Source organism: Falco cherrug, chromosome Z, assembly GCF_023634085.1.
Source record: "Falco cherrug isolate bFalChe1 chromosome Z, bFalChe1.pri, whole genome shotgun sequence".
Classification (NCBI taxonomy): domain Eukaryota; kingdom Metazoa; phylum Chordata; class Aves; order Falconiformes; family Falconidae; genus Falco; species Falco cherrug.
The window spans coordinates 84,770,274-84,798,213 of record NC_073720.1 but is presented as its reverse complement, the minus strand read 5'-3'; the positions used below and the strand labels follow the sequence as shown (position 1 = coordinate 84,798,213).

The 27,940-nt window shown below is 40.9% G+C and overlaps 2 protein-coding genes across 4 annotated transcripts; one reads left to right on the top strand and one right to left on the bottom strand.

Annotated features, from left to right (window-relative positions):
- The first annotated feature begins 220 nt into the window (after window positions 1-220).
- On the top strand, window positions 221-12,804 carry FAM151B (family with sequence similarity 151 member B). 3 transcript variants are annotated; one of them, XM_055699765.1, is made up of 6 exons: window positions 221-298; window positions 378-503; window positions 1,782-1,929; window positions 5,075-5,292; window positions 6,930-7,065; window positions 9,262-12,804. In XM_055699765.1, the coding sequence occupies exons 1-6, from the start codon at window positions 280-282 to the stop codon at window positions 9,413-9,415; spliced, it is 801 nt and encodes a 266-aa protein (XP_055555740.1). In that variant the 5' UTR covers window positions 221-279; the 3' UTR covers window positions 9,416-12,804. The 3 variants fall into 3 exon arrangements, with proteins under 3 accessions (XP_055555740.1, XP_055555739.1, XP_055555738.1); XM_055699764.1 differs by having other exon boundaries at window positions 1,764-1,929; XM_055699763.1 differs by having other exon boundaries at window positions 1,761-1,929.
- Window positions 12,805-20,777: 7,973 nt separating this feature from the next.
- ANKRD34B (ankyrin repeat domain 34B) lies at window positions 20,778-25,217 on the bottom strand. The gene has a single exon (XM_055699762.1). It carries the CDS (start codon window positions 22,467-22,469, stop codon window positions 20,916-20,918), a length of 1,554 nt encoding a protein of 517 aa, XP_055555737.1. The 5' UTR covers window positions 22,470-25,217; the 3' UTR covers window positions 20,778-20,915.
- Window positions 25,218-27,940: the final 2,723 nt, after the last annotated feature.

The following is a 27,940-nucleotide window of genomic DNA, read 5'->3' as shown; positions in this document are numbered from 1 at the left end:
CCAGGTCTGTGCCCCGGCTGCGGCCGGCCGGTGGCGGCTCCCTGCGGGTAACCGCCGGCGAAGCTCCTCAAAGGCGGGACGGCGCCTGGGCGGCTGCCGGGCTCCGGCTCCAGCCTGCCGCCCCTCCCCGGCGGGGACCGGTTCCGCTTCCTGCGGAAGCACTGGCCGCGCCCGCGGGGGCCCAGCGCGGCGGCGGGGCTCGGCGCAGCCCGGCGGGGGCTCGGCGCAGCCCGGCGGCGCCTCGGCAGGCGGGGCGGTGTCCCCCGCGCCGCCGAGGCGATGGCGGACGAGGCGCAGGGTAAGAGCCGGGCGGCGGGGAGCGGCCCGCGGGGCCGGGGCCGCCGAGCGGCGGTGCTGAGGCCACGTCCCCGGGGCAGGCGCCTGGAGCGAGGCGGCGGTGGATCACTTCGCGAGGCCGCAGCGCGTCGGCGCGAGAGACGGGGCGGCCGTCGGGTGGTTCCACGCCGCGAACAGCAAGGCCCGAGCCGGGGAGGCCGCGCGAAGTAAGTGGGAGCCGCCGGGGACGGGGCCCGGCCGCCTGCGAGCCGCCGGGCCGGCACCCTTCGGCCGGGCGAACGGAACGGCTGCCGGCGCCCAGGCCGGCGGGGCCTCGCTCGGGTCAGGCCGGGCGTCAGCCGAGGCCTCGGGTCCCAGCCGGCAGGCCCGCCCTGCGGCCGGGGGAGCCCCGCGGCCGGCTCGCGTTGGCGCCGCGCTCCGGTCTCGGCGGGTCTCCCTTCCCCCTGCCGCCGCCGCTTGGGCCCGGGGAGGCGGCCGGGGCCTGCCGTGCGGTTCGGCGGGGCGGCACGCCGGGCTGGCTGAGCCCCGCGCGGGACCCGGCCCGGCCTCCGGACCCGTCGGGGGTGCCCAGGCACTTCTGGCCGTGGGTCGTCTCCTAGGGCCTGCGGGTGGCCCGAGGCCCGGTGGTGCTGTGACACCGCGTGGGGTGTCCCGCGTTTTACAGGGCAGCCCTGCTGCCTCCTCTCCGCCCGCCCGCCCGCTGAAGGTGACTGAATTTGGAGCGCTATATTTCAACGAATATTACTCTAACTTACGTGACTGTTGGGGAAAGACATGATTTATTTATGTGCTTTTGTATGCAATCTGCTTTCTCTTGACTGAGTAACTATCTTTGCTATTATTCTTCTAGTCTGAGTCGCAGTATGTGTTGAATTCTCTGCAAAGCTGGTAGCTCCACACAGACTCTCGGATGCCTCTCATGTCTTCAGGAGCTTGTGGCGTCCCTAAGATTCCCACTCACTCTTGTGTTTTTCCTGCCATTTCTGCCATTTTCCTGGCAGGTTTTGCTGGCTGACTGACTTTTTCTTGACGTTTTGGCTGAGGTGGGTCCGTCAGGCTTGAGAATGAGACAAGGGGAGTACTCGGTCACTGCCAGTGTTAAAATCTTCTGTCTGGAACCCTGTTTTAGGAGGAAAAGGTCTGAAATTCAGCAAGAGTGGATTCAAGCTTTGGATATTCATTTTTGCTGTTCCTCAGGGAGGGAGGAAATGGGGTTACTTGGTCAAATGCATCTGCAAAAATCCATTTTCACATGCCTCTGGATTTCTAAACAGTTTCGTGACTAAAATACCTAGAGGAATAAGACTCTGTTGCTTTGCAGATAGCAGCAGCTTACAGGGGGTGATCTTTGTGCGCCCAGTCCAGTGCAGAAGTTCTAGACTTGCCCTGTAATTGTTACTCTTGAGCAGATACTGAAACTGGGGGGGGGTTGCGGCTGTTGGAGTGTTTGTTTGTTAAACCAGCAGGTGATGTTCACATGATAGAAGCAGATGTTCTTCTTCGTGGTGCCAAGGGAGGAAGCAGAGACCCTATCATGGCTCATCCGCCAGAAACAGACAGTGACATCACGCTGCAGGAATGGCTGCAAGAGATTGTCAACACCAATAAAGGCATCAAGTTGGATTTTAAGAGGTATTTTTATACGGCTTGCATTCTTGCTAATTAACAGTAGCGCTAGCTGTTTTTCGGCATCAGCAGACCACACGCTTTCTTACCGTGCAATTTAGTGTATCACATTCCTTGCTGACCAGAAAATGAGGAAACGTGATCAGCATTGCTAAATGCATTGCAAGAATAAAAGCTTTAGAGGTGTTTTGAACTGAAAATCAAGATTTCATATTCTGTGAATTAGTTACCAAGTTGCTATTGAGCAACATTTTTTGCAGAGCAAAGGGAAAACAGAAATGATAGCATCTATCTAGAAAGATCTTTTCAGTTTTGTGCTTGCGCAGAGAAATTGGGAAAGAGAACCTTCTGACTGGGAAGTCAGACAGTGGCTCGCAGGCTGCAGATGGGGCTGAGGCCCCTGGGTCTTTCTGCCTGGTAGCACATGGGTCTCTCCCTCTGGCCTCCAGCTTTCTTGGTTTCATTCTCCACTGTGGAAGGGGAACGAAAGTGTCTCTCAAGGAGCTTGTGAAAAGCTCGCAAGTATGCTGTAGAAGTGGAAAAAAATGGTAGATAGTTGTAAAATAGGATTTGTACCTGTGGTTCTGTTCAGTGCAGTCAGTTTTCATGTGAATGTTCAAGAAGACACAAACAATGTGGACACCCTAAATCCTTTTATTATTACAGAATCTGTAAGTGTCTGCCTAGACAGAGAAGGGAAAGGACAAGAAAATAGGTGTTTGTGTTTGTTTATTGGGTCAGGGTGGGGTTTTTTGTTGTGTTGTTGGGCTTTTTTAATTATTGTTTAATTCTAAAACATTCACGTCTTATTTTTCTGTAAAGAATTTTTAGCCAAGTGCCATGATTTAAAATCTTTTAAAATATCCATTGTTGCATTATAGAAGCCTAATTATATAAAAGCATTTAAAAAAATACATGGATGCAGTGCAGATACAATCAAATGAGTGATACAGAATTCGGTGTTCTTTTGGACACTGTTTCTCTGGATACCATTGCTGAAGTTTTGAGGATTATTTCAATAGCACTTAAAAGCATATGCTTTTATATTTCTACCTTTCAGCTTGATTGACCACGTAATCATATTTCCTGCTGGCTTTATCTACAGGAATAAATGTATTCTGCAAAAGGTTTTCAGAGTCCCACTTGAGAAATGCCAGTCATTCAACACGGAGTCAGCAGTACATTTGAATTTTCCAAACACTGTGCAATAAAAAAGTACTGCTGTTGTTTTTTTTTATTATTATTTCAAGGGATGCTGCTTTAGACTTTTTTCTTTTTACATTAGCTTGTACTTTGTAGTAAAACGGAAGGCATTCCACTTTGACAATCCCTTGTGTGTGGGAAAATGTGAGCTGTTTTGGCCTTGGACTGTGTTAGAGAAACTTAGGCCAACGGTGTTAACTCAAGCCGTCACTAGCTCTTCTTTAAGAACATTTGAGCTAATACTGACTGGAAGTTTTGACTGCAATTCCTGCCAGCCACTATGCAGCTTTCTGAACAATATGAAAGTTAAAATGTACAAAATGACTTAACAGGAAAAAAGACAGGCATTTCAGGGGACAGTTTTTGGCTTTAGAGCTAACCTAATACAGTATGTAGCTGCCATTCCCATTTTGGGCTGCACATCCTGGTATAATTCATCTGACGTCATCATGAGCTAGGCTAGGGAATAACTTGGTACAGAACCATTCCTACAAAACGCTGAGAATAGCTGTTTACCACTTCACTGAACTCACACACTGCTGCTAAGGCAAGCATCAGAACTGGTGTAAGAGTCTGGAGGTAGGCAGCTAGGAATTGGGAAGATAGGGCAGCAGGTACCCATCTGTGTTGCTGAAACAGGCATCTGTGCAGCATGTAGCTTGTAGTTTATATTTGTTATAAGCTGGAGCGGTTGTGATCCTCTCCTTGCTCTTCACAGTGCCTTCTCTCCCCCTTTGTCTCACTGGTGCTGCTGTGACTCACAGAGAGACCAGTTCAGGATGTTGAACAGGGAAACTAATGCTGCAGAACAGCTTGAATAATTCTGTGTTGGCTGAGCATTGTATAAGGTCACTGCAAGATTTTGAGGAAAAGCTAGAAGGTGGCATATTCAGAGGTTTTCACAACTTGTAGGAGAAAACCCAGGTCCTTGCTATTAGGAAATCACAACTCTGACCAATAATAATTGTAAATTCCTGATTGATATACAAAGTATTCATTCATTGTGAGAGAAAAATATGTATTTTCTTGGCATTCATTCCTTTTTTCCGTTATTCCACATTTCCTTTCCTTCCACAATACTGCTGTTTTGGTAGGATAGTATGAATGTTATTGTTTGCTTTCCAGTTAACACTTTTTCTTTTGATTTGAGAGACAAATGAGAATATGTGACTTCAGATATTTAGTTAGATGCTTACAAGTGGTGCTGCACTGGTTGCTCAAGTGACAATACTTTCATGTTTAACAATTAGCTGTAGGATGAACGTCTGATGAGCAGGCTTCATGCTGACGCTACTATGCCACACTTTAAAGCTATGGGAACAGCTACTACCGGTGATAAAATGTTCGGATGGGTGCCCTTTCCCTCTGTTCGTTGCTGAAAATGCTCAGTTTGGGGCTTTTTATTCTCCTCGTGTGGGTGCGTCATCTTGCACAGATGCAAAGGTAACTTTCAGTCTGTTAACTGGATCTGAAATAGCAATAAAAGCCTTACCACTTAAAGTGCTGTTAAGGTTGGGACAGATTATTTTTACCCCTGTGGACAGTATATAAACTTCAGGGATATATCTAAGCAGAATAAATATATTTAAATTCATCACGGTATTTGTGGCTGTCAGCCCAGTGGTCTAATCTAAACAAAAATGTTAGAGCCTGCAGTGGCTTCCTTCATTAAAATTGTTCGCAAGCGTTCAATAGCATCCAAGTCTTAACAGGTTGCAAGGTAGAGGAGCCCTCAGAGCCATGAAGCAGTTCATCTTGGGCAGCAGGGAGACAAGAGACAGTACTTTACTAGCAGCGAGAGTCACCTGATGGCAGAAAGGGTCCTCAGCATTTACTCTCTGGCTTACAGGGACAGTGTCATTAACATATGCATCTATAGATGTGCTGTAAATTTCCTGTCCTTGGTCCAAGTGAGGTGTTTCATCTCACCCATGTATTATTGTTACAGTCTAGAAGCTGTACGGCCTTCCTTGGAACTTCTTAAACATGTGAAGCAGCATTTGAAACGACCTGTTTGGATCAATGCAGACATCCTACCAGGTCCTAACGGGAATGATGCTGTAGTGGATGCAAAAGAGTTCCTCAACACTGTCACTTCATATTTCCCAGATGTAACCTTATCGCTGGGATGGACAACTGGCTGGCACCCAGATAAACACAATAAAGGTAAAGACAGAAAATTTAGTGTTTACACTGCAATAGTCTATTTTCTTCATTCCCTAATTGATCAAAAATAAGCTATATGCCATCTTCTCAGTTTGAAAATAGTCATAAATGAAAGAAGAATTATTTTCTTTGTTGATACATGTTTGATAATGTCTTACGTAGCAATTAGTTCAGTGTTTGAGTTGCAACAGAACTGTTTAAAAATCTGGTATTTTTGTTAAACTGTTTTGTTCTTCAACTCATTCTCACAAACTGAGGAATTCCAGGGTATAGGTGGCTTAAGCCCTGTTCCACATAGTCTTTTGCATAAATCCTAGGAGGACTGGTTTCTTAGTAGGTATTCTGGCATGTTTCCCAAAGAAAAATCGGTCAGCTGGAAATTTAAAACCCTATCAGTGTGTTTTTGCAGGAAAACACTGATTTTAACATTTCATTTCTGTGGAATAATGGATTTTTTTGCAATTAATTTTCCAGCTGGCCATTATTTTAGGGTACTTTTCACAGGCTTCCTCTCGTGATTCTCATAGCTGCTTTGTTAGGGTGTTTTACTCCAGGGCACATGCATTTGTGTGCAGTAGCATAGTCCCCATCAATATCGTCTGTTACCACAACAGCAGAATTATACACTGCTCCAATTGCTAATTGATCATTAGAAAGATTTAGCATCGTGTTGTGAGGATTTTGTTGTATGTTACGCAGCAATTTTACTGAATTGTATGCTACTTTCTGCAAGGTATTTTCAGTGCAGTAAACAGTTGCTGGAAATATGTAATGGAAATACTGTACCGAGCAGCCTTTTTTAATAAATGTAACCTTATCTCTATTCTAAATTGCAGTTCATAGTGATACTAATTAAGGGTATACTGTAAGACATGAGAAAACCAGCTTATTTGACTGGTTTCAACTGAAAGTTGCCATTTGCCCAGCAAGACCTTTTCTTTAAGTTTTGGTGCTTTTTTAGTCTCTCCAGTCACTACATTGCATGAGTAATTGAGAAAAAAATTATCAGCTGTTGTTATTGAAATTAAGGTTTTCATAGCATGTAGAAATAAAAGAACAATTAAATGCCATTTTAAAGAGCTCCAGTGCTTGTAAAAATCTCAATGGCATGAACCTCAAGCGTGTTAGATTATTTGATTGTAGCATTTTTAAGCACAAAACATTTCACCTGCTTCATTTGTGTATAACTCAGTCCTACTGGCTTAATTCAAATTTTTTTCTAAATTTTTCATAATCCTTTGTTTCTAATGGCTCACTGTCAAGTTAAAACTAGGCTGTCTTGAAGTCAGTGGCAGCAGTGTTTAAATTTTAGAGAAAGGACAAAGATACAATTTCCTGGACGTTAAAAGGTGTCACATTCTATAGCTGTATGTAAAATAACACTTTAGTTACCGGAATTACATATTTTCAAAAGAAGGTTATTTTTCCATGTTAGTTTTTCTTTTGTCCTCTGGGACAAGGACATTTTTCATTTATAATCATGGTGATTTCATTTTAGAATTATGTGATTTTCACAAAATTCATATTTGCTCTCGTTTTGTCTTAGAACCTAACCATTCTATAAACCATTGTGTCTTTAATTAGGTAGAGATTGTATTTGTGAAGAATTCTTCTTAACCACATGGTCTTTACTGTAGGCTATGATTGGGTGATGGTGAAGGAAATGGCTCAGATATGCAGTACGCTTTCCCAGCCTGTAACTTTCCCTGTAAGAGCGGCATTAGTACGACAGTCAATATCTGAGCTGCGTTGGTTAATCCAGCAGTCAGATAGGTAAGTTTGAGGGCCTTTGCCTTCAGCTGTCTTGATAATAAAGGCATGTATTTGATTATATTAAATATAGCACGTTAATGTGGACATACCTATCCCAATTACGTTGAAAATATTTTTCTATTCATTTAACCTTTCAGCTCTTTAATTCTTTCAGTTCTTAAATTGTTTCCTCATATAAAATAGGTCCCTATTAATTTCTTTAAAATAATAAAATTCGAAAAAGCCTCTTCCATTACCTGTAATAAGTAATTTTACACCTTGTGTAGGTTTGTAATCCAGTTCCACTATAAACCTTTCATAAGACCAGTATAGTTAAATAGACTAGTTTGATGCTGCAATTTGGAATTAATTCAGTTCAAATACTTACATTTTATCTCTACTTTTTTTTTTATATTCATTATTTGTATTTTCTGTAGTAATGTCACTTAAAAACATCAGAGGTGATTTTTAGATTGGAAGTCAGTGAGTTTGCTACAAAGCAAATTGATTTTGCTCAGGTATTTGAAATACATGCAGTGGCTTCCAAACACTGACTTGTATTTTCTTTCAAGAATTCTCCATGCAAACCCATAACAATTTAATGTTTAAAATTATTTACATGTGATAGAATGAGAATAAATCTGGATGCATACATACTATCCTTTACTCATCTTTTCCACCCACCCTGCCTACCTACACTTTAATAAAGTTGTTCCTTAAGCACCAACCAATGTCAAAGCCTAGGACAGAAAATTTAAGTAGGTCACCTGCCTGGAAGATTTCTAAGTAATGAGAAACAATAGCATAGACAAATAAAGTGCTGTTATTCTCACTTACAGTGCAGAATCAAGAGACAAGTTAGAATTAAACATTTTAAACTGGGAAATTAATTTCAAAATATTGTTATGTTAAGAATATGTCTTGTGAAGTGTCCCATTCTCAGATAATATCCTCACTGGATACAAGCATTATTCCCACTGAAATATTAGGGTTTTCTCTTTTACCTCAGCATAAAATTCTGAGTTTTTCTTTAGTGGCCTGATCAGAGGACAGAAATTCCTGAGCCAGTTTTACAGACATACACGTAAATTAGGATTTAGTTGTATTTTAGATTAATACAGTTTTAATTTAAAAAGGCAAAAATGAAGTATTTGTCATGTGGAGATTGTGGAGGGTAATGCTTTTAACTTTAAATGATACTTTGAAATTTTTGAGTGTTTTTTTTTTAAATAAAGTCTGTGCAATTAATGAGAATAGTGTATGTGATACAGTACAGAAAATACGTACAGCATTCAGTTAATCAGATGGCATTGGTATATATCAGGTGAAAAACCATGAATATGAGATTTCCTCATATTTTCTGTTCTGATGCTCTCTGCTTGTAACTCCTACTCTGTCAAACTTTAAATGCTTGTTTCTTTGCTGGATATCTGCCCAAGTTTTTTATTTTACTCTTTGCTAGATTTGGCACAAAAGTTCACACAAGGACCAGGCTACAGATAAATTGTTCTGGGTGGTGCAGGATTGTCCACCTGAAAAAAGTTTTGCAGTCCTCCTTAGGAATTTTCTTTGGAATTTCTAGCAAGTTTAGCTTTAGGAGCCAGAACTTGAAGTTTGACTGGAGCCAAATTATGTGACTTAACTCCATAAGGGGGGGGGGGGGGGGGGGGGGGGGGAAAGTGGCACAGAAATAGACCTCTGCAAAGTGTAGTTTCCATGTATCAAATGTTTAATTAAAGACTATTAGTTATATTCTTCAGCAGGTATATCTGTACCAAGCATTCCGTGAGCCCTGGGTGCAAGCTAGGATGTGTTTGAGCATGCCTGTTTCTGGGGTAGCGTTTTGATACAGCAGTTGCTTTTCCCAGTAATTTGAAGTCACTGTGATCACAAGATTGGAGAGACTCAGTGCTGTCAGTTGGAGCACAAATGCAGGGTGATGACTTGCCTGGATGTAGAGGGGTGAAGAAGGCAGGGACGTATAACATTGTTAATTCCCATAGTTCACAGATTGTGGTTGCTTAACTTTGAAATCTAAAGGAGATTAAGTTTTTGATATTTAATTACATTCCTAAAATTAAGACACCACAGTCCTGAATATTTTTAGGATCTTATTAGTGCAATGTCTTTCTGTCTTGCATTTTTCATTTTATGATAATAACATACTCTTTTTTTTCTCTTTTCTCTCTCCTTTTTTTTCTCCTCCTTTTGATATAGATACAGCCTCACTGTTTGGACAGGAAAGGAAGATGTGTATTCTGTAGAAGATTTGCTTTACATCCGAGAAAACTTTGATAAAAGTAGGGTTTATTATGACATTTTGGAGCCACAGAATTCTGAATTCAAAAAAGCCATAGGAGTAGAATTGTAAATACAAAGCAAGCAATGTCTGACCTTCTTGTTCAGAGAAATGCACTTCCCTTACCAAAAGGATTGTATAGAAAGCATCTGTGGTTTTTGGAGGAGTTACTGTGTAACACTTCATTGAAAGGCTTCTCAAACAAAAATGCAATGCCTTCTTAATAGTTCGTTACTCATATGTATGTTCCATCTCCTTCACCCACTAGGGTGTAGTAAAGGCTACTCACATTACCTAAATATTCTAGTAGGGGTTGGAACTAGATCATCTAATTTAAGGTCCCTTCCAGCCCGAACCATTCTGTGATCCTGTGGTTCTTCCCTGCAAGCACATAAAGGGCAGAGTGGCCCCAGCTGATAGCTGCGGACCAAGGCAATTTGCTGCTTATTGCTTTTGTGTAGGCCAAGGTCTGTGGGACACTCAATGTCTAGTAAAGCCTGTTCTTGATTTTACAGGGGGGAAGAAGAGTCGGAACTGTGAGTATGGAACTAGGCAGGTCCCAAAGGGATTATTTTGTAGCTCGTCTTGGTACGCTCCATTTTTACTGCCATTGCAATTGATAATGTTCTTACTCCTAGTCAACAGAAGATTCTGTTTGCTAGCTGTGAAGAGTGGGATCTGTGATGCTACACGTTCCAGGGAGAAAGAATAGTTATTTTTACTGAATTAATACTAATCGATTCCTCTGTAATGTGGCAACTGTGCATTCCGCCCATGGCTTGCCTCCATGCTTTCTGAGCCATCAGCAACATACTCCTTGGATTGTGAGAAGGCTGAGTTGGAGTTACAGTACAGTGTAACTCATATACTTAATGAGAAAACTATATATGATACAGTACGGAACATACATTCAGATGTCATCACTGCAAGCTGGAGTTACAGCTGCACTGCGGGAGGCGCTGGGGCAAGCAGAAGCCCTAGAATGAAGAATAATCCTGTCCTCTACATAGAGCACAAAGATGGATTGCAGTGAAGTGCACACAGCATCATAAGACCTATAGTGTTTTGTAAGAGAGAAGTGCTGGTGGTTCTTTCAAGACCTTGAAACTAAGTTTTAAGTATAACAGGAGTTACGTTAAAATATTCTGTTGCAGGCTTTCTGAAAGCCAGAGGCTCCAAGAATGAAATAGCTGCACAGCGATTAGTGCTTACAGCAAAAACTGTACATTTCTGTGATAGCACAGTTATTTTCTGCATTCCTCTGGTTTATGTGTCTTTTTAACTCTCAGAATACAACTTCACAAATTTTCAGAAGTTGAACTTCCCTCTGAGAAAAACTAAAACCATTGCAACCCTCCTTACACCTGCAGGATGTGTCTAACTTACTTCATTTTAAGCTTTTTTTGCCTCGTTTGCTTCTGCATCCCTTAACACATACACTGAAATCTATGCAGACTGAGACACAAGCTATGTGTTGTTGCCTTCTGCCAAACATTACAGGCTGTTTTTTGCAATGACAGGAGATTCTGATTTCTAAATGAAAGCTGATTCCATGAAGAGTCATTACCCTGTCATCTTCTTGCCCTCCTCTTCCTATTCCTTTCACATGTTTCCCACAGGAATTGTGTTAACTTTGGCATTTTACAGAATGCTGGACAGGCTGTTAGTACTAAAGTGTTAAATTACAGCAATTTTTGGTTCTTACATCGCGTTAGTACAACTGTGATAGAAAAGTTATATTTATTCATTATAATTATATTATATTTATTAATCCTGAATCTTGAAATATGGTGATTTCATGCAGTCATTAAAATTCAAGCTTCCTGGTTACCTACAGCTCCTTTGCCAGATTTACCTATTAATTGTTTTACATTACTGAGGGGTAGAGCTTTCATCATTTTTGTTACTTACTAAGATATACTTGGATAAAATTAGGAAATATTTTTCCAAATAAGGAAGAAAACTGTCTAGTTGTACTTGCAGTTGTTAAACAAAGTACTGAATTTAATTACACACAAGGTCAAATTTGGCAGCGTGATTCCTTTTAATTAATTGAGAGCAATTATTTATTTTTCAGTTCACTGTGACAACATGATCTGATCTGAACAGATGTAACTTCTCAATCCTTTATAGCATCCGTTTCTTTGAGCTTTGCATGCATACTTTGCTATACCGTGGGAGGAAGAGAGATTAACTGTTTCCTACCTGATCATAATAACTATGGAAAATATTTTAAACACTTGAGAGACCCTTTTCTAAGCCAGATCATTTTGACTAAAACAGGTTCAGGAGCTATGGCATGAGCAGGTGTGCTAGCAGCTCTGATCATGTGGTGTCCTTTCCTGGATGAAGACCGTTGCCCCTGACTCCCCTTCAGGGAGAACAGGATGTATGAATGACCAAAGCTTCAATTAAACCGGAGTTACAGACATTGTTTTGTCTCTGTAGTACATAAAATGGACTAGTAGGAAATGGTATAGCTCAGAGGTTTTTATTTTCTGGGGAATACCATTGAACGGGAAGCACTTAGGGGACATCAGGCAGCTTTTGGAATCAAATGCATCATAGCTGCATTATCCAGAATGACTTGGGCAGGTGTCTCATAACAGAATTTCCTTTTGAGGGCCATAAAGGAAATAGCTTGATGACACATAGCTGTAGCCGTGTTCATTTATTGCATGAAAGGTGCCATTAAAGAGCATTGAGTTTTTTCTTACTGCACACTTTACTAGTTCTAGGCTTAGTCTGGGGTTTTTTTCAAAGTATTGCTGGTTATTGAGAAGCAGCAATACTTTCTAGCCATACATTTATTTCTAATAGATTTAAAGACAAGTATCATGTTGTCCTTTCATTCCACAGTTTATATAAACGTTTAGGATTAGGATGGACTACTTTTTTCACCTCCTTCTTGCAGGCAGTTACATTTATTGGTTAAAGGGACTTTGTCTTTCAGTTAGTTGGCTAGGAGGCCTTTTTGCATCCACACTGACAAACTTTTCTGTTCTTTAGAAACCTTTTCCCCCACTTAGAAATTCCAACCTGAAGTATTAAGATTTGTTAAAACTGGTTAAACTATTACATAAAAACCATCAGCAATAGCCAGAAGTATTTTTAAGGGTGCAGACGGTATGGAAGAAATACCACATATGAGTAATATGCATGGATATGAGTAGACAGGGATATTGAGATAAAAGAAGACATGATCTGGATTAACAGAAAAATCAGTTAAGGTAACAAGATATGTAAAACTAGATTAAACAAAAGACTAGAAAGGAATTCCATGAAGCATTCTTGCAGTGACAGAAGAGTTTGACTGTATGGTGAATTTGATTATTCTGTGTGGATTATCCTATATGCCTGAATTTCTGTCTATATTTTTTACCCGTGGATCTCTTCCCTGTGGAGTTGTTTATGCCCGTCTGGTCTGAGTTGCACATAAATAAAATTAATTTGAATTTGTTTCTCTGTTTTCATGTCAGTGTTCATACAAATGCTGTCCTAAAATAAGGTGTGTTAGCTGTGGGGCTGGCAGTAAGATAATAAAGGTGAGATAAAAGCCAGTTATTTACTCTGTTGGAAACAGATCTGTGGCATGTTGATGTTACTCTAGCTGCTTCTGTCTGGGTGGGTTTTTTCACTTTCTGGCAGGGATCGATTCCTTGTACTGAACTGTGGAATGGAATAATTTTCTCTGTCAGTGTTGCTTCATGTTTGTTGAAATCTTTCAGACAGTTTTTTGGACTTAATTGTCCTTGTTACGTGAAAAATCTTTAGTGGAATTAGGTATTTTTTGTGATGTCCAGGTGAGTTAATTGATTAATAAAACATCTCTTAATTTACTCCAGATGGTGTTCAAGCTTTGTATTTTTCTGTGAATTTGATGGAACTTACTAAATAGATAAAATAATGTTACAGTAGAGAGTTGACATCATTAGTCCTGCATAATTACTCAGTAATCCTGCAGTAACATGTATACTGATGGAAGCAAAACAGCCCCTGATTTTCTGAGGTTTGTATTGTTTAAACGTGCTGTGGAATTGAAGAAAGTGCCCCCAGAGACACATTTTTTAAAAGCCATTCTTCGCATCTCCGTCACCAGCATTCATTTGAAGAACTACTCAGTTTTGGCCTACTCTGCAAAAAAACCCAGAGTATTTTTCTTCTATTAAAACCTTCAGATTAAAGCTTTTTATGTTTTACTTACCAGCCAGCTGTCTGTATTGGGCCGTTTGCTAATGTTACTACAGACTTTGCGCTGTTAAACCCTGTTAAATGTTTGAGTCTGAGCACTGTAAAGCTTTCACTTGTGATTTTTATTGTGCTTTGTTTGGATACTGAAGAATTTTGATTGCAGCACCTGGCATGTGCTGTCTTTTCTGCAGCAGCCCCAGGAAGCCGTGTTTGAACCTTCCATGTCCCCTTGTGCAGGGGCAGGTTTACATAAACCTCCGCTCCTGCAGCCCACCGTCAGGCTTTTGTGTTACTGGTGATTAAAAAGACACAGCTAGGGAATTACACAGAAAGTCTTGATAACTCATTTAATAGTTCGGTGATGAAATGGCCTTGTCCTTCCTATTCTTTAATAAAAACCAGAAATTACAGCAGTGGGAAATTAAAAATGTTTGGACTGGTTTGGGGTTTTATTGTTTTTTAAAGGTTAGGGAAAACCTATTATATTATTATGAACGGCATCCTGCATTGTATCCAAGAGTCTGCGGAGCTTTCCCGTGGATTTCAATGTTCTAAAATTTCTTTTGCATGAGTTCAGATTTCTTTCAATTTTCAGAGAGTTTTTCTTTTAATAAGGATAAAACTACTAATAAAAGAGTTTAGGAAGTGTTTGGATAATTTTTTAAGGAAACAAGTTTTCCGTAAGTTTTCTGTTAATTAGAAACCATTTTCTACCATGAAACGATTCCATGTCTTGAAATCTTAATTGAAAAACAGGTTTTTTTTGTGGTGTTTTGATGCTCACAGACATTTATTATTTAGTTGTTCTTTTTTGTTGTTGTTGCCAGAGTATCTGTTTGCCTATGCAGTGTGATTCCCTGATGCATAGGCTTATCTTCTGTGTATTAGCTTCATATATTTTCTGTCAGTTTTACTAAGATTTTTATCTATCAATGTTACGCTAACCTATATGGAAAAATACGGGTTGCTAGACAACATCCACACCGGCTGTTGCATTATTCTTTGGTTCTTGGCCTCTTTTCTAGGGCTTTGCTAGATGAGTTTTGGCATATGTCTTCGTAGTGAAGTAAGATCTAACTACCTTCTAGCTACAATTACTTCTGATACGTCTTTACTGCAAATTACTGTAACTGTTCTATTCTCACCCTTTTAGTAGCATGGCTGAAAAACGTAGCCACTCCATGCTGTAGTCACTCCGAGTTGCACTGGGGCATTAGGCATAGGTGTTCCCTCATGCAGGAGCAGTAATTTTCTGGCAGGTCAGTGCAATAAGCAGCTGAGGATAGCATCTTAGACTGCCACAGCAGAGCTAATTCATTAAAACCCATAATAATATAAAGCATTACTTTTTTACTGTGCTTCCAGTAAAATTCAAAGTATCGTACTCTATCATCTTCTGAATTTTGAACATCTAAATTTTTGCAGCAATTGTATGTTGCTGTTTAATATCCTTATACTTACCTTGGTTCCCGTGAATTTTACAGTGATGCTTTTGTCATTATAGCTGTTGTTCTCACTGCCTAATTGTGATTCCTTTCATTGCTGTAGCAGAAAAAAAATTGCATGTGTGAATTCATAATCTCAATGGGCATCTGCCCAAGCAGAATTAAAATGTGTTTTTAAAAGGTGTTCTCATTATTGTGCTTTTAAATTGCATGTACAGGTCAAGTTTATATTTTAAAATGGACTAGCTTTTGAGAGAGAAGGCTGTAACTCATGCCATCTGTGTCAGTTTGTGAAAATGTTCAGAATTGCTAGCTGATGCCTTCAGGGAAAAAATACAGGAATTAATTACAGTTGATGAGCATGCATCTGCATTTCAGAAAATTGAGAATAAACTGGACTGTATATAATCCTAAGAAAAATACCTCACTGTTCAGTTTAAGATCTTAGTATGTTTTGTAAAAGGCTGAACATAAATTAACTTTTTTCTGCTTGGGACTAAACCGCTGAATTAACATTGTATCTACAGCGTGGTGCTTGCACAAGCAATGCCGTATTTGTGATTAAATTTAAAATAGTTCGTTCAGGCTGCTACGTGACACATAGTACCACAGAGGATTCACATGGATGCAGAAGGAGTTTTAAGTAATTATTCTGTAATTCCTATAATTTGGTTATTACAAACTTTCATCTTTGTTCTGCTTTAACATTCTGTTTGCAAGGAATTTTAAGTAAAGAATTTGTACAAAGTAACTTAACTTGCCTCTATCACCAGAGTGCCTTGGTCCCTTCATCAAAGTCCTTGGGTTCTGTTGCCCATTCTGCAAAAAGGAGCAGCTTATATTTTAATTGTATGAAAAGCCACAGCCAGGGATATTCCTGAGAGGTCTGTGCTTGCTTTCAGCCAGCCACATGCGTCATTGGCAAAGGAGATGCCTGCTCAGGTAACGGGTGTCCTTCTCTGAAGAACAGGGATTTTGCATATGTATATATTTTAAAATAAGTTTAACTTGTGTAAAGGAGTGTAAGACCTATTGTCTTTTAAAAAGCGTTAGTAGCTGGGTATTTTATCAGAACAATTCGTCACAAAAATTGGAATTTTATCCCTTCTGCTGTGGAAAAAAAAAAAACAACAAACCACCCTGAGTTTTCTTAAGATGTATCCTTGACCAAACATGATTTGGTTTGCGGTACCTTGAAGGTATTGCTGTGCCAGTAATACTTGAAGGTGAAAGTGTGTGGCTGGGAGATACCGGAAAATATTTTACAACAGGCATTCCTCAAATTCTGGATTTGGACATGAATTTAAGGAAAAAAGCGTGTTCTTTTATGAATACAGTATGCATGCTTTTCGTAGGATGGCTATTTGTGGCTGATGTTAGCCTTTCTATAACAAGCTATGTGCCTGTTACACGAACAAAAGAGCAAACTAATGGAATAATGATTTACTAATGTAAGAATCAATTTATATATAAATACTTGATATTAATTGGGAAATTAATTAGTTGCATTGTGTAACAGGCGCAGAAAGATGAAGGTTAGAATTGAGAAGAAAAGATTAACTTAATGATTGGTTTATTTTAGTGTTTTTCTTGTGTAATTGCATTGAGTTATGGCAATGTTCTTATGGAGCATTGTATAACGTATATTATACATACATATATACTGCATATCTGTAAAAGACAAAAGTCAAAAAAAAGCAACTTTAAATGCCTTTCTCCTCAAAGCAAAAAGAAAGTGCAGGGAGGGCTTTTTTGAAATGTACTTTCAACACCATGCCTTAAAGAAAACCTTGAAAACTTTTTTTACAGTGTTCCTGCGTAGTGGGTTTCCGTTTTAAAATTTCTTGAACAAAAATAAGTTTTTTAATGATCACTGTCTTTTGAGGCCACTAGTTGTCTAGAAGTCACTTTCATTGTATTGTTTCACAGCGTTTTGCAGAGAAAATGAAAACCAAAAGTAAAAACAAAAAAGTCTTTCACCTTTCTAAACTTACCACGTAGATTTGAAATTAGTAATCTCACAGGAAGTGAAATACAGCTTTTACTGAAAGCCGTGACTTATGTTGACAGGAATGCCTGGTGCCAGAAACGTCACTGTCATTTTATATAGCTTGAATGTTTAAGGATTTGATGCCATTGGTCTCTTTCTGTACGTTGGAGTGGATGAGCTTAACTGAATTGTTCACTGTAAGGTCTGAGAACTAGTGCAGGTGGTTCTCTTTGGATGGGAAGCCACAGCTCTTACAACTAGCAAGGAAAATGTTTCAGCTCGTGGTCTTTTCTTTATCAAGATGCATAAAGAACACCTGAAAGGTATTTTGTTGTTTCTAAGCTTTCGTGTTTCAGGGGAAAACTTAACATTAGAAATTCTGGTCTTGCTTCCCATTCTTTGCCTAGTGGACGCCTTATGGATGACAAAGATGACAAGGATTAGGACTTGAAAATGGCAGAAGTGTGTCTCCGCTGAAGTAGAACCACAGTAAACAACTGACAGACAGACAGAGCCTCTGTCACACAGTGCTTTGTACAAATGTAGCTATGTTGGATTAAACCTAATTAACACTTCCAGTTTTTCTATACAGAGGCAGCCTGAGAAATGCTTAAGAGCAAGTACCTTTGGTAGTGACTCAGCATCTCCTAAGTGGTGAACAAAGGATGTGTCTATTTCCATATTCCCTGAAGAGGGAAAAAGATAACTTTTATTTATGCATTGTAACAACATACACAGAACAAAACTGAGTTGTTTTTCCTTTGAAGGCTCCTTGTATCATTGATGCAACAATAAATACTAACTTTCACACTACTTCTGCATCAAAATTAAGCACAAAATACTGGCAATACTACAGCAGAACTTCAGTTCTCAAGACATTTGCCATTTTCCTCCATTGGCTGAGCGTTTTATAAAAAAACTTTCAGTTGAGGGAGCAGTAATCTCACATACATAAATAATTTAAAAATCAATACAGCAGAAATTGGGCTTTATACCTCCAGCAAAGATACCAGTTAGAACATCTCATCTGTTAGGTTTTTTCCTAAAAAAAGAATTTGGTTTTTTTTTAATGTACTTTTTAGCTTCAAATATTTTAACTTCATGGTTAATGACATTAACAGACATTTCCATTTACATCATAAAAATAATTTGAAAAGTATACTGTGTCTGTATGTGGTGTTTGTAGGGACCAATTTCTACCCAGTTAATAATTTAATATTGATATGTTTTCGTACATAGTTCCTCTGCCATAGAAAGATTTCCACGTAATCCTTGTTTCTACCTGGTATATGCAGATGCTGATGTGGCAACGTCTCCTGAAGAGGCAGAACCTGAATGGAACCAAATATTCCCATCACCTTCCCTATGTTTCCATTGGTATTTAATAGCTCTTGTACGCAATTTTATTTTGGAACTTGCCCGTTTTTGCATGCTTAATGTGTACACTCAGGTAGCTGTTTGTTTGTTTTAGCACAGTGAACAGTTCTTGTTTGTGTATGTGCAGAAACTAGAGTGTGCCAGCCAATCCATAAATTACCAAGAGCCTTTCAGTGGATGAATAATCCATCTCTAAAAAAAACAATGCATTTATGACTGGTACTGATTGGTCTTGAGGAGTGAAGAAACTAAACAAGTGTGACAATCATACCCGAGTAGGTCAAATGTGATAATGTGGCGCAGCTCACTGCAGGCCTTCCCAGCTGCCTCCAGAGCGCTACACATCCCAAGGTGGCAGAGCTGGGGCTGGAGGAGGACAAAGGACACTACAGATTTCAAGACCCGTATTTTGTGGAGAATTAGTTTTGACAACTGCAATACAGATTTGCATCTTTGTTTATCCCAGCTCCCTCTGAGCACTTGGCCAGAGAATCAGTGGTAAGATCATCCGCCTCCTAGCAATTGTCACCAGGGATTTTGTTGCAAAATTGATTTAAGATTTATATTTGCAGTTTCAGATCAGCACTTGATAGGCAACTCTTGTGTAGAGATACAAACCATACTCCTTTACTTTCCAGTGTCAAATGTGCCCTTCTTTGAAATACGCATTTTACGAACTTATGGGTATTTTTATATTTTTAATTAAATAAAACCTGGGCTATCCTTCTGGCTAGTTTGGGTCAGCTGTCCTGGCTCTGCTCCCTCCCAACTTCTTGTGCACCTGCCCCCTGGCAGAGCATAGGAAACTTGAAAACTTCTTGATTTAGAGTAACCACTACTTAGCAACAACTAGAACATCAGCGTGTTATCAACGTTATTCTGATACTAGATCCAAAACACAGCACTGTGTCAGCCACTGAGAAAAAAATTAACTCTATCCCAGCCAAAACCTAAGACAAATTGCCTTACACTAAGGGCAAAGCTAAGTAACATTAAGATTTTTTGTTAGGCAACGTCAGACTGGGTGAACTTTGACTGAAGCTGCAAGAAGGCAGATAGTATCCACTTGTGTAGCTTCAGAATAAAAGTACTTCATTTCGGTGTACAGAAAATCACATTATACAGACACAATTTCAATACAATTAATTTCTGTGAATTATGACAAAACAGAACACATCCAGTATTTCTCAATCTTTAGAAGACAAATTATAAAATGCCAAATGCAATACCAGAAATTAAGCATCTGTGGAACACGCACAAAGACAAGGTAGATGTTTGGAATTGCAGAACACTTAAATAGGAAGGAAAAACAGATTTTAGATAGAGATACTTAAAAATGCACAGTAGCTTGGAGGCAAAGGAGTATTCCTCATCTGTAAGAAATTCAGTTCTCTGCTTCAAATTAGGCAAAATGAAAACTTCCATTTCTCAGGTGAGTATCGTAGCTGTTGGATTTCTTTTTTTAAGAGTGGAGCAGGAGGACAGAACTCTTCCTTGCTCCCAAGCACGTGTGTGAAGCATCAGCACTGCTCAAGATAGCATCTACATCTGCCCCACCATCTGTATCCTGTCTTGAAAAGAAACCCCAGCCTGCGACTGGAGAAAGAGCTCCTGCATGATGTAGAGATATTTTTTTTTTTTTAATTAAGTCTGGAACTACAGAAAGTAATGGGCCCTGGTTTAGATACAGCCTCTGCCTCCCCCCACCCTTCCTCTTTTTAAATGAGCAGATTCCAGCAATCCAATAGCTTGAGAAGCCCAAGTCAATTCATGTGCCTGACAGTGCAAGCAGGATTTGGTCTTCTACGTGAGATCATTCTGGACTTTTTGCCGCTGTGCTGGCTTCTTGACTTGGCTCCCAGGCATCGTGTGCTGAACTTCAGCCCTCCGGTGCGCTGTGTATCAGACTGACTTCCAGTGGGCAGCAAGGCGTCGAAAGGCTCCCCGGTCTTTAGCTGGCATTCCCTAGGCATAGCTATGCATACAACACACCTCTACAACATGAATTTTATTGACTCTGTTATTGTCTGTTCATGTGCAGTAAAGCCATTGAAGCCAGAAGACGCTGCCTACGTACACCTGCCACTGTCCACCCCTCGTGCATGCTGGCTGTGTCTAGAATTTCTGCACATTGCACAACTTGGACAGAGTCAGATGTCCAGCATCACAGTCAAAATTTTCAGGTTTCTAAGTTCCATGTGTACCACCTTTCTGGGTGCAGAAAGAGTAGGCATTTGGGAAAACCTAGGAGGGATAGTATTTCCAACCTAAAATGAGAATTGCAGTGCCCGAGACCCATTGTGGGTTCAGCCTGTCATGGGTAAGATTTCAATGCTGAAGCTGAAAACATTAAGAAAACAGTGTAATAAATATTCCTCAGTTTGCAGAAAGCAGCATCATTAGTTAATGTGGTCTCAAAGCTATTTAACTCTTCATGTGGTCTCAAAGCTATTTAACTTGAGAAAGCTTTGTATCACCGCCCTGCTGTTTTGTGGTATGTATCATTACAGTGAGGTACTGCAGTGAATATGCACGTATCATAAAGATTTTGTAATCCTTTACTCCCTTGTTAAAAATTCACTAATTGCTTAATCTGCTCAGTCTGTAATGACTGCCTCCTTAGTAGCATTTTCATATTTTTGGTCTCCCCAGGGAAAGCAGGTGCTGCTGGTACTAAGTGTTTTTGTCCACAAGAAATCATGCCAGAAACCCGGTTTATGAAAGCAGTGTCTGGAATTGGGGGGTGAGGATTCACATTCAGTGGTGGGAGAAAACCTGGTCTTGTCTGAGCAATATGATCCAACAATACGGCTCCTGGACTCTCTCTTTCCAGAAAAGCTTGGTTTCTCCTGCTCAAAGTAAGAGGCGGCATGGTGTCCACTACTTCTCTAGAACTTGGTAACAAAGAGCGAGATGGAGAAAAAATCTTTTTCTTTTCTATCACTGACTTACTGTCTTCTGCAGCAGCAGGACTTAGACTGTTAGTTAACTGAGAATCAGAGCTGTAGTGATTTGCTCCTGAATTTCTTTTCCGGATAATACTACTGAGGTTTGAAATAAAGCTGGTTTGTGCTGAACTGACATCCCTACCCATAGGAATCCCACTGGAGATATGCTTCCCTTCAACATAAGGAACCTGACAGTTTAGCTCATCATATGATAATTTCCTCGATCCAGTTTGATTGAAGGTTGTCAACAAATGAGCAGTGTCTTTTATGTCAATACTTTGGTGCCTGGTAATGAATCTCTTTGATAAGTCAAGGCCACTAATTTTAAAAGAGACCTCTTCTTCTGGACTAATATCATGAAGTTCTTGTAAACAGGCAGTTTTATTCTGGTGGAACAGTGACGGAGAACTCTTTATCCAAGGCTCAGACTGCAGCCGCTGCACTTGTGCCAGCTTGGACCCTACTTTTGTTGAGCTGGATTTTCTCATCAGTGAAACTGTCTGAGATGAGTTGTCCACACTTCGTAGATGATCCAGCTCTTTAAAGCTGAAAAGTGCTTTTTTAGTTTCATTTGAACTTGAAAGTGGGGAGGGAGATGTTTTCAGTTCTATTTCTGATGGGGAAGTGCAAGCAGCGGGGGAATGCCATTCCTCCAGGTCTGCAGGAGGCATGTTTAGGTACTGCTTTGTTTTCTGCCTTCCTGATGGGGACTTGTCCATCGTGATGATGATGACTTCTTTTCCTTGTGCCCTGCAGGCATTAAGAAGAACTTTCAGGGTCTCTTTGTCTTCAGAGTTTATTGCATACACAAGTGCAGAGCAATTGGAATGATCTTGCAGGCTTGGGTCAGCTCCACTTTTCAGTAGCAGAGATACCACTTCAGGGCCTGCTTTTTCCAAACAAGCATGCATCAAGGCTGTCTTTCCAGATTTGTCCTGTATGTTCGGATCAGCCTTGTTTTCTAGTAGGTATTTAACCATCTTTGCCTTGCTGGCACTCTGGGAGTCCAGGTGTTTTGTCCTACAAGCAATCATTAAAGGGGTTTCACCTCTGTCATTGCTCTCGTTGATGTAGGCGCCACCCTCGAGTAACAGTCTGGTGAGGCGAAGCCGGCTTTGATAGACTGCTCTTATCAGGGAATTTCCCTCTGCTGGCAACTCTGCCATTTCCATCATCGCACTTGTCTCACACCTTCCTAGTAGCTGGGAAGAACACCTGGTTTTCAGAGAAAGCAAAAAGGCCCTCCAGAAAAAACGAAATAGAGGATTTAACTGCACAAATTGCTTCTATAAACACCTCTGTATTTTGTGAAAAGACTCTGAAGGGGAAGAAAAAAAAAAAAAAAGAAAAAAGGTAGTCCCACCTAAGCTTCAAGAAACACATTAAAAACTTAAAATAATATCTGTATAAAATTATAACCTTCATAGATGCTTAAAGCTTGGCTGTCAGTTCTGGTTTGTGTTTTTTTACTGTTCCCCCTTTCATCACACTTTGCCAAATAAGCTGCAAAAAAAAGTCTTAATCCTTCACATGCTAATGGCTTTATACTGACTGCACTCAAGCAGCTGTAGTAGTTGTACCACTCCTGATTTTCACCAGTGCAAGAAGCAAGAACTGAATGAATCCTGTAAAAGTTTTTTCATTAATGTGAGACAGTGTCACATTCACTTATTCTTTCTCATAAAATTACAATGCTAAACATCTAGAAATTAATGAGAAAAATAAAGTTCACAGGTCTTAAGGAAAGCAAGCATAGTAAAATATTTTTTATCTAAGAAGAAACTATTAAGTGGCTGGAAAACAAATAAAAAGCAATCGCATTTGTGGAAGTACACTACCTTCCTTATGTTGCTTTGAAAACATACTAGTTTGAGTGAAATAGTGTAAGTGAAGTGATGCACAGCTTGTCCCACTCATCATGGGGATCAGTCGACTGAGAGGGAGTCCTGTACCTGAGCAGACTGTATCAGCTCTAAAACAAAAGAAACATTTGACAGTATCAAAGAAAATCTGAAGTTATCACTCAAAAAAATTAAGAGCTTAATGCGGTATAAATAACAAAAGGTCTTGTACAAATGTATACCTGCAACTAATACAATTAAATTACTTTTATTTATGTCTTTTATGTGCTTATGCATGCGTAGGGAAAATCTTTAAAAGAAAAAAATACCAATATTTAACAGTTGGCAGAGCAATGTAATTCCAAGAGAAAATCAGACTAAGAAAATTACAGGGGGGGTTATTTACAGTATATTTCTAGAGAAAGAAAAGTGTTTAATTCATTTAACTGCAAAGGAAATTAACAGAGACTCATTTTTATTTACCACTGAAAGCACTAGTAATGTTCTGGTGAATAACTGAAGAGCAGTTAATTTTACTGTCTTTGATATTGGAGTTTTACTTCGAATTCCAAAATCAAAGAATGTAGTTTGTTCTAAACAAAGTCCAACAAAGAAACAAAAAAATGTTGGTTGAAATACACAAGACATTTTTGTCACAGATTCCATCCCTCCATTTATTTCACTCCATGGCATCACGCTCTGCAGCTTACAGGTGCTTTTACTAAGCAGTGACACCCCGTGGCTCATCAGTCACTAAGAACAGTTAGGTAGGGGGCTTCATACTTGCACTGGGTTAACAAAGTATGTAACTATTATTCAATATAGTCATTCGGAGACATGGCGTAATAATGGTCACACATAGCATGTGTTTGCGTAAGACATCTCACAGTATTTGGAACGTGAGGAAAAAAAACTCATGAGACAAATGTGTGAGATGAACCAGTTCTCCTTTGGTGGCATTTTACTCCTGGGCTTATAGCCCTCACAAAGACTGCTCACTGTGTGTGAGCACAGTGAAGGGGAAAAAAAAAAAAAAAAAAGGTTGTCCCACCTAGGCTTCAAGAAACACATTAAATACTTAAAATAATATCTGGATAAAATTATAAACTTCATAGATGCTTAAAGCTTGGCTGTCAGTGTATGACTGCAGTCCTGTTCCGAGCACTAAAGGAGGATGGAAGAGGGCCAGAACTTCTTTGTTTGTCCATAGCAGTAAACATCCCACTTCTGATCACTGCTAAGAACAACAGCACCACTGTGGTACTATCATCGTCTTTTGACCGGTTCTTGGTTTCCCCCCTCTGTCTTGACAAAGTATTTTTTAGAAGTAGTTGCGTTGAAATTACTTTAAGGATTCATTCCATTATACTGCAAGTACATGATTCAGTAGTGTCTATCTCAGCTTTCATTCATGTGCAAATCATTATTATGAAATGCATATTTTTGACAAGTAATATATTCAAGACCTTTATCAAGTCTTTTATAAAAAGTATAAAATTAATTTGTGCATTTAGGTTTCCAGAAACAAACTAAAGAAAATTCATTTGTGCGTTTAGGTTTCCAGAAACAAACTAAAGAACAGCTAGCACAGATGCTCGAATTCTGATTGTGTTCTCCCTTGGTTCTGACCTACCTGGAAGTCACCAGTGATTGCATTTCTTTCATATTTATCTAAAGCTCTTTTGATACTTAAATTGCTTTCTTTACTTAAGTGAGGGCATACAGTGCTCCTTACATGAGCCTTTTCACCTGCAGCAATACCTTTTAAGGCCAAGGCCAAAAGAACATTAAACAGGCACAGAAAGAGAATAACACTACTTGAAGTCATGCAGCGGCTCAGTGCTAAAAATGAGATTTTTTCTGACATCTGATCAAATGCCTCCAATTTCTTAAATTCGATGTCTCCGTAGACTTTACCAAGACTGTTAACGTGAGTGAGGGTAGAGGAAGGCTAGTCTAAGCCAATAGTTAGAAGTCTGGAGTAGATTGGGTTGCCAGGATGGTGTATGAACCTGCCGTAGAGAAAGCCCAAGATGTTTTTGTGCAAGCAGGTCAGCAGTTTCAGTGTGCCTAAGATCTCACCAGGGCTTGTAGGGTACTAATATATTTAATTTCAGAAACCCTATTCATCATTATATATGCAGGTGCAGGTGGGGACGGACTGTCAGGTCTGCAAAGGCTGGCTAACCCCAGAAAGAAAGAGCACAGGTACCAGCGCTGCTAGGATCCAGCCATGTAATAACACTTTGCACTGCAAAGGAAAGTGGAGAAATAGAAACTGGGGACTAAAAATCCACAAATACTTCAGAATCAGACACTATACGATCCTAAGGAAGCATTACAGATTTGCAACTGGAACAATATTATGCAGAATACATTCCTGAATGCTGGATGAAGATAACCGTGATTTCATCTGGAGAATCTGTTAATTACAGGAGAATGTGCTTGGGGCTGCATCATCCTAAAACTGCCACCGTGGCAACAATGTGCAGCTGGACTTCCATAAGGCACACACTGACACTGGCTCAGTGGAAACACATGCCACACCTGGACTAGGTACAACCTGGTCCAAAACCACCACAGCTAGGTATTCTGAGGTGAAAGACCACAGTTCAAGCAGATTCCCTAGAACGGTAGTTAGTTTAGTAACTCATGACAGATTAATGCTGGACAGATTGGGATTATAAAACATTCCTAAATCTAATTAACTGCAATGTCAGAAACACTACATGTGTAATTGAGATGCAAGGACTGACAGAGCTGCTTTTCAGCTGCGGAGGTAAACTTGTGCCAAGATAGCAGTTTAAGGAATGAGGGCCTATGCAACCTAGTGTGTGACACCAAATCATGAACTGGTCTTTCAGATCATCAACAACATTTCTGGTGTTCTTGTACAAATCATATTGCTGGAACACTCTTTGAGTCTATGAAGAGCTTCACTTTATTTTCAAAAAGCAGTTCTGTCCTGGAAAGTGCTCTGAGATGAAGTAGCACAAAGCACCTCATAGTATGAAAATTGTTTTTTGAAGCCAATGACGATTTGTTTCCAAGAAGTAGATAGCTGCTATTGTGGATTTGTGCTGGGTCTTATACTGAGGTCAGGCTGACAAATATAGCAGTAATAACATAGTGTCCTATTCTGGTACAAATTCTGCTGCCATCACCATAGGAAAAGCCACTAAAACTTCAAAGTTTTAGCACTTCTTCCTCCAGCTCTTGCTTCTTGATTTGTAAACAGATTTTAACTACCAAGAAAAACTCCTACAGTGTTTCATTAATCTAACTGTGTAAATACTCACAAAACTGTGGGGGGCAAAGCTCACTGATGTTATAATATATAAACAATCACAAACATAACCAGCATTTTCACTGACTAAAGGAGTGCTACGAATAAATGTTCTTGCAAGGTATTGCTTGCTTTTTCAATGTGAAAGGCAGATTTTCTGCCCTCTGTGCCTTGGCACTCTTGGAGTTACACAAATAGGCTTTCACAGTAGTGTTTAGAGATTCTAGAATCATTCCAGTAAAATTAAGTCACAGATTCTCATCTCCGAAATAAGATGTGCTTACATGTTTAAAGAGCCTAACAATCCTTCAAATATTTTTGTGATTCTTCATGTCCACATTAACCCTGTGAATTCCTTCACTCACTATAGCAAGAACTCTGATTTCCTACACTGTTATAAACATGCTGAAATTTAACATGAGAGTAACTTGATTTTAAAATTACTGTTCTAACACCTGCCCTGCCCCTGAGCCAAAGTTGCCAGAATCAAGGTCAGTTTTGGAAAGCTAGCCTGTAAAGTGCAACTTCCCACAGCGAAGCACCTGTCTCTTCAGCCTTGCTGTTTTGCGAGGTTAACTGCAGGACAGTGGGGATCTGTACGTTTCTCACTCAGGATCTCCCGTGTTTGCAGTTCTGAAGAAAGTTTGGAGCAGTCCAGCCAGCTCAACAAGTACTTTTTTCCTGTCACAGCATCATCCTTCCGAGTGTTCTCTCACTTGGAGGCGTTTCCTATGGTACCAATTACTGCAGCATGGTAGGGAAGTTTTTGCTGGGGCTCTCTACGTTAAAGTCCATGCTGTTGCTCACTCCTGTTTCACAGCATCCTGACTTGTAACCTAACGGCTCACGTTTTTCCTGAGGGAGACCTGTAAAAACAGGGACGGGCAACTTCTCTGCAGAGGAGTTACAGAGAGCACACCTGAGAAACTGAAGCGCAGGCTAGGCAAGGGAGCACGGGCACGGGCTCTTCCCTCGGGCACCCGCCGCGCAGGGCCGGGCTCCGGCTGCCGAGCGCCCCGGGGGCGGCCTGCACGACAAACCTGCACGGACAGACCGACCGCCCCGCTCCGGCCTGACCCTCCCTCAGCGCTCCGGCCGCGGCGCCGCGCCCCACAACGCGAGGAGCCCGCGCCACCCCCCCCCCGAGGGGGCAGGCAGAGGCCAGGCGGCGCCGCACCGGGCGGCGGTGTCCGGGGGACGGTGAGGGGACCGATTTTACCTGTCGCCGTCGGCAGCGTCTGCTCCCGCGTTCACGGCTCGCCGGGCGGGAGGGGAGGCACCGGCGGGTGCCGGGGCAGCGCCGGCCGCGGGAAGCGCTCTGCCCGCCCACGGCACCAGCCCCGCCAGCGGCACGCCGGGAGCCCGCAGCCCCAGCCCGCGCCGCCGGCGGCTCCCGCCCAGCAGCCACCGGCGCGGCCACAGCAGCCGCCGCCTGAGGGGACGGGCGGGAATAGCGCGCTCCGTCCCGCCCCGAGCGGCGCTGAGGGGAGGCGAGGCGCGGCCGCCCCCGGGGCTCACC

Coding starts and splice junctions, on each gene's coding strand:
- ANKRD34B (XM_055699762.1), bottom strand. CDS start 22,469: ATGATGGAAATGGCAGAGTTGCCAGCAGAGGGAAATTCCCTGATAAGA.
- FAM151B (XM_055699763.1), top strand. Junction 1,930..5,074: donor ATCAAGTTGGATTTTAAGAG/GTATTTTTATAC, acceptor TTATTGTTACAG/TCTAGAAGCTGTACGGCCTT. Junction 5,293..6,929: donor CCCAGATAAACACAATAAAG/GTAAAGACAGAA, acceptor TCTTTACTGTAG/GCTATGATTGGGTGATGGTG.